At 64.3% G+C, this 10,345-nt stretch overlaps 1 protein-coding gene across 5 annotated transcripts in view; it reads right to left on the bottom strand.

Annotated features, from left to right (window-relative positions):
* The window catches only part of EHMT1 (euchromatic histone lysine methyltransferase 1), a 69,512-nt gene that overhangs the window by 6,644 nt on the left and 52,523 nt on the right, over positions 1 to 10,345 (bottom strand). For all 5 annotated transcript variants that reach the window (XM_040224916.1, XM_040224919.1, XM_040224917.1 and 2 more), the window contains 7 exons: positions 6,944 to 7,098; positions 6,143 to 6,310; positions 5,905 to 6,049; positions 5,523 to 5,600; positions 4,799 to 4,914; positions 3,509 to 3,595; positions 2,939 to 3,017 (listed from right to left, as the gene is read on the bottom strand). In XM_040224916.1, the coding sequence (XP_040080850.1) occupies positions 2,939 to 3,017; positions 3,509 to 3,595; positions 4,799 to 4,914; positions 5,523 to 5,600; positions 5,905 to 6,049; positions 6,143 to 6,310; positions 6,944 to 7,098 (828 nt within the window). The remainder of the gene's footprint in view (positions 1 to 2,938; positions 3,018 to 3,508; positions 3,596 to 4,798; positions 4,915 to 5,522; positions 5,601 to 5,904; positions 6,050 to 6,142; positions 6,311 to 6,943; positions 7,099 to 10,345) is intronic.

The raw sequence follows: 10,345 nt of genomic DNA, 5'->3' as shown, positions 1-10,345 counted from the left end.
GGGAGGGGGACGGGGGGACAGAGGGGAGGGGGACGGGGGGACGGGAGGGGGACGGGGGGACAGAGGGAGAGAGACAGGGGGACAGAGTGGGAGAGGGCGGGGGATGGTGGGGAGACGGATTGGGGGGACAGGGCGGGGGGCTGCCGGGTCCCTCCAGAGGGGACTTAGCCAACAGCAGCCTTCAGGGCGGTGGTGAGCCCGTGGGCACAGACAGTGCCCAGGACCCAGGCCTGACCTGACCCTGAGAAGTGTCTGGCCTCACGGCTGAGCCCTGAGAAAGCCGCGTTTCCCCTGGAAAGACCCAGGACACAAGGGTGACGCTGCACCGGGAAGGGCCCCCGGCCTGAGCGCCCGGGGAGGGGCGGGAGCCCCGAGCACCACGTCTGCACGCCCTGACCTCCCACGGGGGATGCGGGGCTGCAACTGGGCCCATTCTCCCCCCTCTTCTGTGACTTTGCCCACAGAGGCGACAGACGGGAATCCTTGCGGGAAGGGAGCTTCCTGAGCTAAACCAGAGGCTCAGGGGCCACAGAAGGGGTCCTCACCCCAGGTGCGGGCGGAAGGGGTGCAGGGCTGGCCCTGAAGCAGTGAGGGCCCCGCGGACGCAGCAATCACACCAGGACACAAGGTGGCCAGGCCCGCCTGAGCCTGCAGGACCTGGGTGGTCCCCAGGGACGCAGGACTCCTTGGGGACGAGCGGGGACTCCTCCACCCACCGGTCCCCAGTTCCAGCCCCGACACCCCCCACGCTTCCCACAAGGTGTGTCCTGGGCGCTTGGCCACCCGTCCTGAAGGCCAGACTGCACGTCGGGTCCTGTAAATTCGCTTCACAAGAAGCACCGCGGCCCTCCCACCACAAACGTCGCTCATGTCTTTGAAACACGCCTTCTCAGATGAACGTACTGCTCTTCCAAAGCGTCTCTGATCGAAACCACCCACACTAGCACAAACGTGGTAGGGAGAGAGCCTGTGCCCACTTGAAACCCCTGCATCACAGCTCTGAGGTGCTGGGTGTGGACACCCAGGAAGCCAGGTGATGTGGGCAGAGGACAGGTGGGTGGGTGCTTGGAAGGTTCCAGAACAGCAAGGAGACGGGCAGATCCACAGCAGAACACCGGCGTTGGGACCCAGGAAACACCCAGATAGCAAGGCCAGAAAGTGCCCTGCCACTTCGAACAATGGGGGAGTGGGGTGGCGATGAGTGTCCAGCGGGCACGGGCATCCTGTACACCAGCGCTCCGGGACGCAGGCGCCCAGCGGGGTGGGTGCTCTGAATGCCAGGGCTTGGGGACGCAGGCGCCCAGTGGGGTAGGTGCTCTGAACTCCAGGGCTTGGGGACGCAGGCGCCCAGCGGGGCGGGCGCTCGGAACGCCAGCGCTCAGGGACGCAGGCCTGAGCTGGCGCAGCGGGGTTTGTGGGCGCATCCATGCCGTCACATGCCCAGAATGAATGTGTCCTGGGCCCACGTGGGCTGGGCAGAGCAAGGAAGAGACCTCTGGCCGCGAGCATGGAGGGCCTGCAGGGCAGCTGGTCTCTCTTGAGGGGCGCTCTGCCAGGAGCCACTGGGGCACCCAGAACGGCCCTCCCCCCATCTCCCGACAGTGACCGCACCCCCGCGCGTCAAGTGCTGTGAGAATCAGACCAGCAGCCTGGACTGCAGAGGCAGAGGCGGAGACAGAGGCAACCTCAGACAGAGAACCCCAGGGGGTCGAGCTTCGAGGCGAGGTCGTCCGGGGCGGTCCTGGCTGTGCTGCGGGCCGGGTGGCCAGGCTGGGCTCACCACGGGGGCGGCTGAGCCGGACTCAGAGGGGGCAGCTGCAGCTCGGTCCCCGCAAGGCGACCACGCGCTCCCAGAGGAGGGAGCCTACGCCCTGATGCCCTTCAGGCAGGTTTGGAACCCAAATAAAAACTAATCAGGAACAGGCGGCAACAGGCAAGCAGGATGAAGACCAGCAGGAACCTCAGACGCCAGACAAGACAGCAGGAACCCCAGACGCCAGACACACCGCAGGGACCCCGGACACAGACACACCACAGGCAGGTGGGGGCGGTGCCTGGAAGTCGCGCTGGGGCACGCGTGAGCCACTGCAGGCGACCACCGCACCGTGTGAGAGCACAGCCCGGGTGTGGCGGCCCACAGGGTGGAGTTACCCTCTGTGTTACTCCAGCAAGTACGGGAGAGACTGCAGGAGCAGAAAGATTTCAACACATTTCAAAAGCACGGAATACAGCCTCCAGCCAAGCACGTGACTCCCGCTGACCCCGCCCCAGAGCCCCGAGCCCCCGCAGCCCATGGGAGCCTGGGGTCTGGAAGCTTCCTTCATCCATGGCGGGAACAGTGGCCCAGCCAGGAGGGGACCGTGTCCACTCAGCAGGGTGCTTGAAGACACGGCCACGCCGGGTGGGCATGGGAGCAAGCGCCTGGCTTCACCCCGACCCACAGAGGGGGGCTTGGAGGCTCAGGCTGCCAAGAAGGACCTAGCACTTGAGGGCCCCCGCTGGCAGCACCTGTGAGCTCCAGCAAGTTCCCAGGTCAGCCTTGACGAACCCAGAAGCAACCCAGGAGCCAGGGCAAGGCGGAGGGCAGCTGCGCCAGAGCACAAACCCCTGGAAACCAGGGCCCAGAGCCGCGAAGCTGGAGTCCAGCGACCCCACCAGCCCCTGAGAGGGAGCCGGTGCACAGAGGACCGCCCCCCAGTCACGCGTGTGACCCTTGGTGCACACGGAGGCTCGTCCCACGCACAGGGCCTCCACCCTTGCTGAGAGGCGGGCTCGGGCTGCAGAGCTGCACCCCAGCCCCACGCTCAGGGGGCTAGAGAACAGGCACAGGGCCTCTGGGCCCGGTGACCCCACTGCACACGCCTCAGCCCAGCTGCCTGTGGGCACCACCACACCACGGTCCCACTTGCGCCACGCCCTACCCCTAGGGCTGCATTACCTTGTTGTCAAGATCAAAGAGGTAAGAGTCTTCTTCCCGCACGTCTGCTTCTGAGTCAGAGATAAGCTCCCCAACGTACCTGTGGGTCAGGGCGGGGCGGTGAGGAGCCCACGCAAGGGCGACCTGCCATGGCTCAGCCAGGACTGAGCCTGGGCCCCCAGGGTACGACACAGAAACCTTCTGACCAAGGGTCCAAAGTGATCCTCCCGGGGGATCATGAGGCCCTGACAGGCCTTCTGAAATGAGCTCCACGCTAGGGAGCTGCAGACGGGGCAGGGGCTGCCTGCACACGCCACACAGCCGGCCTGGGCTCTCCCGGCACCCTCCCCAATGCTGCCCCCCCCCCGAGACTGCAGGGGCAGGGCCGGGAGACGGCCCCCCACACCCCCCGTGACTGCAGGGGCAGGGCCGGGAGACGCCCCCCACACACCCCGTGACTGCAGGGGCAAGGCCAGGAGACGGCCCCCCACCCACCCAGCCACCCCATGACCGCAGGGGCAGGGCCAGGAGATGCCCCACACACCCCCCAAGACCGCAGGGGCAGGGCCCGGGAGAGCGGCACTCACTTACTCGCAAACAAAGGTGCCCAGTGGGATGTCCTGCAGGGACCGGACGCCCCACCCCATGTTCTGTGTCCGATAGAGCTGCAGCCTCGCCCTGGAAAACACAGGTACATCCCAGCTCTCTCCACTACGAGTGACACGCGAGGTTCGGGAGCAAAGGACAGAGAACACCGCCTTTGTGTCTGGAGACGCGTCAGCGCCGGTTGAGGGAGCAACAGAGGCTCCGAGTGACCCCAGGCTCCGCTGCCGCGCCCTTCACGCCCTCAGGACGCAGGGGACCTCGGCCTCGCCCGCCCGCCCTGGTGACCCCAGCGCCCAGCACAGGACCAGGCTAGCCGAGCCTCAGCTGTGACAAGGACCAGGTGGGTGAGCAACCTGCTGGCCCCGACTGGAACGCAGCTGGGCGCGGGCGGCGTGCCAACGGCGAGGCTGAGCTGACCTCTGGGGGCGGGGGGGCCCTCCCGGCCCCGAGAGTCCGGGCATCTGCCCGCCATCTGTGTTCCAGGGCCCTCGAGGGAGACAGGCAAGTCTGTCCTCTCCCCAAGCACTTCGAGCCACACACAAGGATACAGGGGCGTGGGCTGCTCACACGGTGTGGCAGGTCACTTACTGTTAACAGGCCCCAGAATACCGAGGCCGCGCACACTCAGCTAAACTCACACAGAACACACATCTGCCCCTATGACCTCAGACTGTTCAACTCTCCAGCATTTCACAGAAAAAGCTCCATGACCACAGCCCCACAGTCTGGCTTTGGGTGGTCAGTGGACCACACACACACATCTAAGCGAGGTATTACACCAGACACCACCTCCACGACACCCAGGATGCAGTGCGAGGGAACCCAAGCGTGCACACAGGCTCCAACTCGTGAGCCTGGACCAGGCGGCTCACAGGAGGCCTGGCTCTCGACTTCCGGCCGTGCGATCGGAACCCACATCTGAGCAGGTGGGCAACACAGCTTCTGCTCTTTACATCAACGTGTAACACAGGCCAAGGCTCCAAGGTACATGCACCCGAGCACGCACACATGCACACGTGCACACACACGGCTTCTGCCCTTTACATCAACCCAAAACACAGGCCGAGGCTCCAAGGAACACACACACACACACACACACACACGGCTTCTGCCCTTTACATCAACGTGTAACACAGGCCGAGGCTCCAAGGAACACGCACGCACACACTAAGCACACGTTCTCCCGTCTGTGGACACACGGGACACCCCTGAGCTGCCTGCAGGCCCAGCCCTGTGCCCTTGGCCGGGGGGCTGGAGGCACTGCGGGGGGCTCACCTGAGGCCGTTCTGCACCACGCGGTTGCGGCACGTCCTCCAGCAGGAGCAGGCGTGGTTGCACTCGAACAGCAGCGGCGGCTCTGCCATGTTGAACTCGGGCAGCAGCCGGCCATCCTGGGGCAGACACAGAAGCACTCGCCACCCACAGCAAGGCCTCCACAGACAAACACGCCCCCGGAACGCTGGCTTCCGCCCGGGAGGACAGGAAAAGCCAGGGGAAGCCTCTGGCCAGGAGTCCATGTGGCTGGTTCCTGGTCCTTGCCTGGCCCCCCGCTCACCTTCCCAGCACCCTCTCAGCCTCCTGAGGCCCCTGCAGCCTGCCCTGTGGCCTCCCTCCTGGGTCGCCTGCCCATACCTCCTGCCCCTCTGCAAACCCCCGTTCTGGAGAGAGCCAGCACGCCATGAGCTGCCGGGCTACACCAGGCAGTGTCTGGGGCCCTAGCAACTTCAGAGACCGTTCTGAGCGGTCTTCCCTAATGACGACCCTGTGCCAGCAACCTCCACGTGGGACCTATGTGCCCTCCTCCATCAGGACACCCCGGTCCTGCCCCCAATAAACCAAAGCTGGGGGGTTCCTGCCTCAGCAGCGCCCTCCTAGCCGCGCAGCTGCCTCCAGCCAGGATGGGGATGCCGCCCTGGCCCCAACCCCAGCCCACCAGGACACGGGCCCCGCCCCGCCCCCCGCCCCGCCCCGGGCCCCGCCCCCCAGCCCGCGGGCTCACCTTGTCATACCAGCAGCGCATGCTGAGCTGGCCACACATGCAGTTACTGGAGGAGCAGTCGTCAATACACACGCAATACTGTCGGGAGGGCGAGTCAGACGGCAGCCCCGCCCCGCCCCGCAGCCCCGGGGACCCTCCGCAGGAAGCCGGGGCCTGCAGCCTCCCCCAGGGGAGGAGGGGGAGAGGACACCAAGGCCCCCGAATGGGGCTTACAGGAGAGGGGGAGGGCCGGGGGCCTGGGCACACGACCCCAGGAGCTCGGAGAAGCGGGGCAGACGCTGGGGGGAGTGGCCAGAGCCGAGCCAGCCGAGCCAAGGCCTTTTGCCACCCAGCAACCCCTCCCACCACCCAGCAACTGCCCGGACCAGGGCCCCTGGCCGACCTGCAGGTGGGTGATGTTCCTGTCGATGTTCATGGGGGACGTCACGCAGTTCTGAGACACGTACTTGTAGTTGCTGGGGCACGGCTCGCCGTCCACGCCATTGACGCAGGGGATGGGGATTCGCTCGTAGCCCCGAGCGATGTCCCTGCCGTGGGGGGCGAGTCAGCTCCAGGCAAGCCCGGCTCCCTCCCGCACCTGTGCCGCCGCCGGGAGGGCGGTCCCGCCGCTCCTCGCTCACCTGCTCACCGTCTTCTCCACCGGGCTCGGCCTGTCAGGGGCCGCGTCCCGCAGTGCCTGGCTCACCTGCAGGGCGCTCCACACCTGGGAGTTAAGGCTGGCGCACTGCAGAGGCGTCTCCCCCTCCTTGTTCTTCAGGGTGACGTCCGAGTCCCGGGACAGGAAGAGGCTGCACAGAGAGCAAGTGCACAGCACACTCAGCCCCTCCGTCCAAGACTCAAGGACGAGAAGCGCGCAGTGCGCCCACCCGTGAAAACAGAACCCGCCGTCCGGTCCGAGACGGCACAGCCCGCGGACCGACGCCTCCAGCCACCACGCGGACGCAGCCGCCTCCCCACGGTAACTAGGGACGCATTCGCCTTTGCTCAGCTCTTCCGTTAAAGGGCCCTCGGGATGAAAGGACAGCGATGCCTCTTGGCCACAAGCTCAGTCAGCTGGCAGGCGATGCCGTGGCCTGACCCAGGGAGGGGCCGACAGGGCGCCCGAGCTCGGCGCCCCCACGGATCCCGTCCGAGAGGGCTCAGGCTCTGCGGCAGGGGCACCCCCCCATCCCAGGCCCCCCGGGCGGGAAGGACGGGGCCGCACGGCCCTGAGCTTCCGCCTGGAGCGGAGCAAAGGCTCCGGCCAGTGGGGCTCCCAGTGGCCCGTCTGCCCTCACGAGGGTGCCGCTCCCGTGGCCCCGAGCAGGGAGCCACCGGGATGGCAGGTTTTCACCGCCACCCTCCCGAGCGACACCGACCGCGGGCCTGACGGGAGAGGCCCGTCCGCTGCAGCAAGTCCCCAGTGCCCCGGAGCCACTCACACAACACAGGCGTAGCGGTCCTCCCGGGCCGCGATGTGCAGGGGCGAGTCCCCGTGGATGTTGACCGCGTGAAGGTCGCACCTGGCGGCCAGCAGGATCTCGGCGATGTCCACACAGCCCGAGAACGCCGCCCAGTGCAGACAGATGTTCTCCTCCTGGGCGGGGGACACGGGGGTGAGCCCAGGCCCGGCGGCCCCCGACAGAGGCTTCCTGCCGTCCGGTCTTGTTTTCATTAAGGTGTGCGTCAGTATAGTGCAGAGCAGGTTAGAACCAGAAAACACCCCCGGGCACTGGGCATACACAACGCACCGTCAGGGCAACTGACCTGCTGTTTAAAATGACAGTCTTTTTGAAACACAGTTACGACTGTAGGATAGAGTGATGCTTGTATAAGATTTGAAAAAGGCAAATCTGATTAATTAAAACTTTATTTCACAGAAAACTAAAAACTTTAAATGACGCAAAGAAAAATTTTGAAGTACTCGTGCCATATGTAAGATTTATCACATACAGGTTATTCACCTGATATAATCTACCACGGTGTCTGTTAGAAGACTACAATTTAAAAAAAAACACACAAATATGAAAAGGAAAATTAAAAACAACACCAGGTAACAATGGGAAGCAAACCTAAGTCAAGACAACGTCTAAACAACAAACCTCAGAGCATCCAACCTGTGGCCCCAGCCCCGCCCCGGCCCCGCCCCCCGGCCCCCGGCTCCGCCCCGACCCTGCCTCCCTTGCAGACATGCCCAGCGATGCTCCCGCTGCCCTTTCTGGCCACTGGCCTCAGGGCTGCTCCACCCAGCGCCCCATCCCCACACCTCGTACATCCCAGGCCTCCAGCTCGGCCACCTCAAGGAAGATGGCAGTGGAGCAGAAGCTGAGGGGCCCGGGCCTGCCCCCCTTGCTGAGTCCACAGAGAAAGCGAAGGGCCGACCAGCTATCAGTCCCGGGCTCCCCTCCCCGCATCGCTCTCAGAAGCACACTAGGCTCCTCGGTGAGTCAGAGCCCCCAGGGGCCTGTTCCCACTCCTGCATCAGAGCGCTCCACGACCTGAGCAGCAGAACCGAGCCTGTCCCAGCGGGGCAGGTGCCTGGGCCCCGCTGCCTCACAGCAGGCCCACACGTCTGGAGGGGGTCCAGCGAAGGAGGGGTAAGAGGGGCCACAGCGGGTTCACCTCGACCCACACCTCGGTGGAGACGCAGGCAGGAGCAGTGTTCAGGAGCTGGACATCAGGAGCGAAGGGCTGCACCCAGAGCGGGGGCTGAGCTGGCCGCTGGCTCACCGTCCGTCTCAGCTCCAGATCAGGCAGCCCCAGGCTAAGGCGGCCGGGGGTGAGGGGAGAGAGAGGCCCGCGAGCGCAGACACGGAGCAGATGCCGTGGAGAGGCCCACGAGCGCGGACACGGAGATCTATGGAGAGGCCCGTGAGCGCGGACACAGAGCAGACGCCATGCAGAGGCCCGCGAGCGCGGACACGGAGCAGATCCACGGACAGGCCCGCAAGCGCGGACACGGAGCCCACAACCAGAGAAGCAGACGTCCAGAGTGAAAAACCACCTCAGCAAACGAGGAGGGCTTCAGTGAGCAGTGGAACAGATTCTCGAACATAGGGAACCAGAGCCCCCCCAAGCAGGGTAGGGCAGAGGCAGCTCTGGAAGAAGTGAGCGGGAAGCTTCCGGGTTGGTAACGCCCCCTACAACGGGCCCGGGGGCTCCATGCACACACCACCAGGCACCTTGTAGTAAGACCACCAAACCCCAGTACCAAAGAGACAACCTTGAGGACCCGAGGGTACAGAGGCGCGTGACACGCGGAGAAGCCAGGAACGGCCACCAGCAAGGCCTCCCCACTGGAGGCAGGAGGAGCCAGGACTCGGAAGCACTGAGACCAACCACCATCCACAACTCTTCACCCAGAAGAACACCCTTCAAAAGTGAGGGAAAGGACTCTGCAGGCAGTAGGAAGCCGAGACTTCACCACCAGCCCCCAGCACGGCGGGAAATGCTGACGGACCTCGACACACAGAAGGAAATGGCAGTGGACACACGGGCCTGAGGGAGAGGGGACTCGGGAGCCGGACACCAGGCTCATCGTCACAGCCTTTCCCAGAGGCCACTGCTGTTTAAACAAACAGCACCATATTCTGTTGTTTATTTGGTAAAATACACAAGAGGACCAGCACGAAGCTGGGGAGGGGGAAAGGGAAGCGGCTCCTGGGAGGTTCTCCTCACAGGCCCTGAAGCGGCGTTCGTCAGGAGGGCACGGCCCAGCGCACGGACGGGGCCCAGGCCCGCAGGGCCCAGCATGGCCACCGGGCAGAGCCCATGGAGGAGGAGAGGCCCTCCCTACACACACTGCCGGCCACAGTGAGAGGCCCACACGCCAAGGAGAGCGAGCCCAACCCCACCCCCTACCGTGCCCGAGCGGCCACCCCGAACCCTCCGGACCACACCCGGAGACGCGGAGTGGCCAGGTGCGGCAGGGATTTCACACGTGACGAAGAACCCACCCACCCACGCAGCTTCCATCCCTGGCAAGGGAAGATCCCCTGGAGAAGGCCATGGCACCCCACTCCAGAACTCTTGCCTGGAAAGTCCCATGAACGGAAGAGCCTGGTGGGCTGCAGTCCATGGGGTCGCGTAAGAGTCAGACACGACTGAGCGACTTCCCTTTCCCTTTTCACTTTCACGCACTGGAGAAGGCAATGGCAGCCCACTCCAGTGTTCTTGCCTGGAGAATCCCAGGGACAGGGGAGCCTGGTGGGCTGCCGTCTACGGGGTCACACAGAGTCGGACACGACGGAAGCGACTTAGCAGCAGCACACACATAGAGAAAGTAACTGATAAACTGAACTGAGAGTGAGGACACATGCTATCTGATACAGCACTTCCACCTAGAATATACAGAAACTCCCCAAACTTGAGAATAAGATAAACAATCCAGTAAAAAATGATCAGAAGACCTGAAGAGAAGAGAAAGACCCCGCATGGTGAGGAGAGCATGGAGCAGGCAGACCCGCCCACCGGGAAACACTCCCCCTGCAGGGCTCCGCTAGGAGCCCGGCCACGGCCCACACACAGGACGGACGAGCAGGCGGATCCATGCAGCCAGAAGTAGCCAGGCCAGCACCCGGGCGGGGCTGCAAGGAACAAGGCTAAGAGGCCCGCTCGGCGACAGAAGGCAGAAGCCTGGCTGTGTCCGGTTTGGGGGCTGGTTATGTCTGGTTAAGAAGGACTAGTTATGTCTGTTCAAGACGGCTGGTTCTCAGATATCTGTATGTCTGGTTAAGAAGCACTAAAGAGGACTGGTTCTCAGGTATCTGGTATGTCTGGCTAAGAAGGACTAGTTACGTCTGTTCAAGACGGCTGGTTCTCAGGTAGCTGGTTATGTCTGGTTA

Source organism: Oryx dammah, unplaced genomic scaffold (assembly GCF_014754425.2).
Source record: "Oryx dammah isolate SB20612 unplaced genomic scaffold, SCBI_Odam_1.1 HiC_scaffold_25, whole genome shotgun sequence".
Lineage (NCBI taxonomy): Eukaryota > Metazoa > Chordata > Mammalia > Artiodactyla > Bovidae > Oryx > Oryx dammah.
This window is presented reverse-complemented; position numbering and strand designations above follow the sequence as displayed.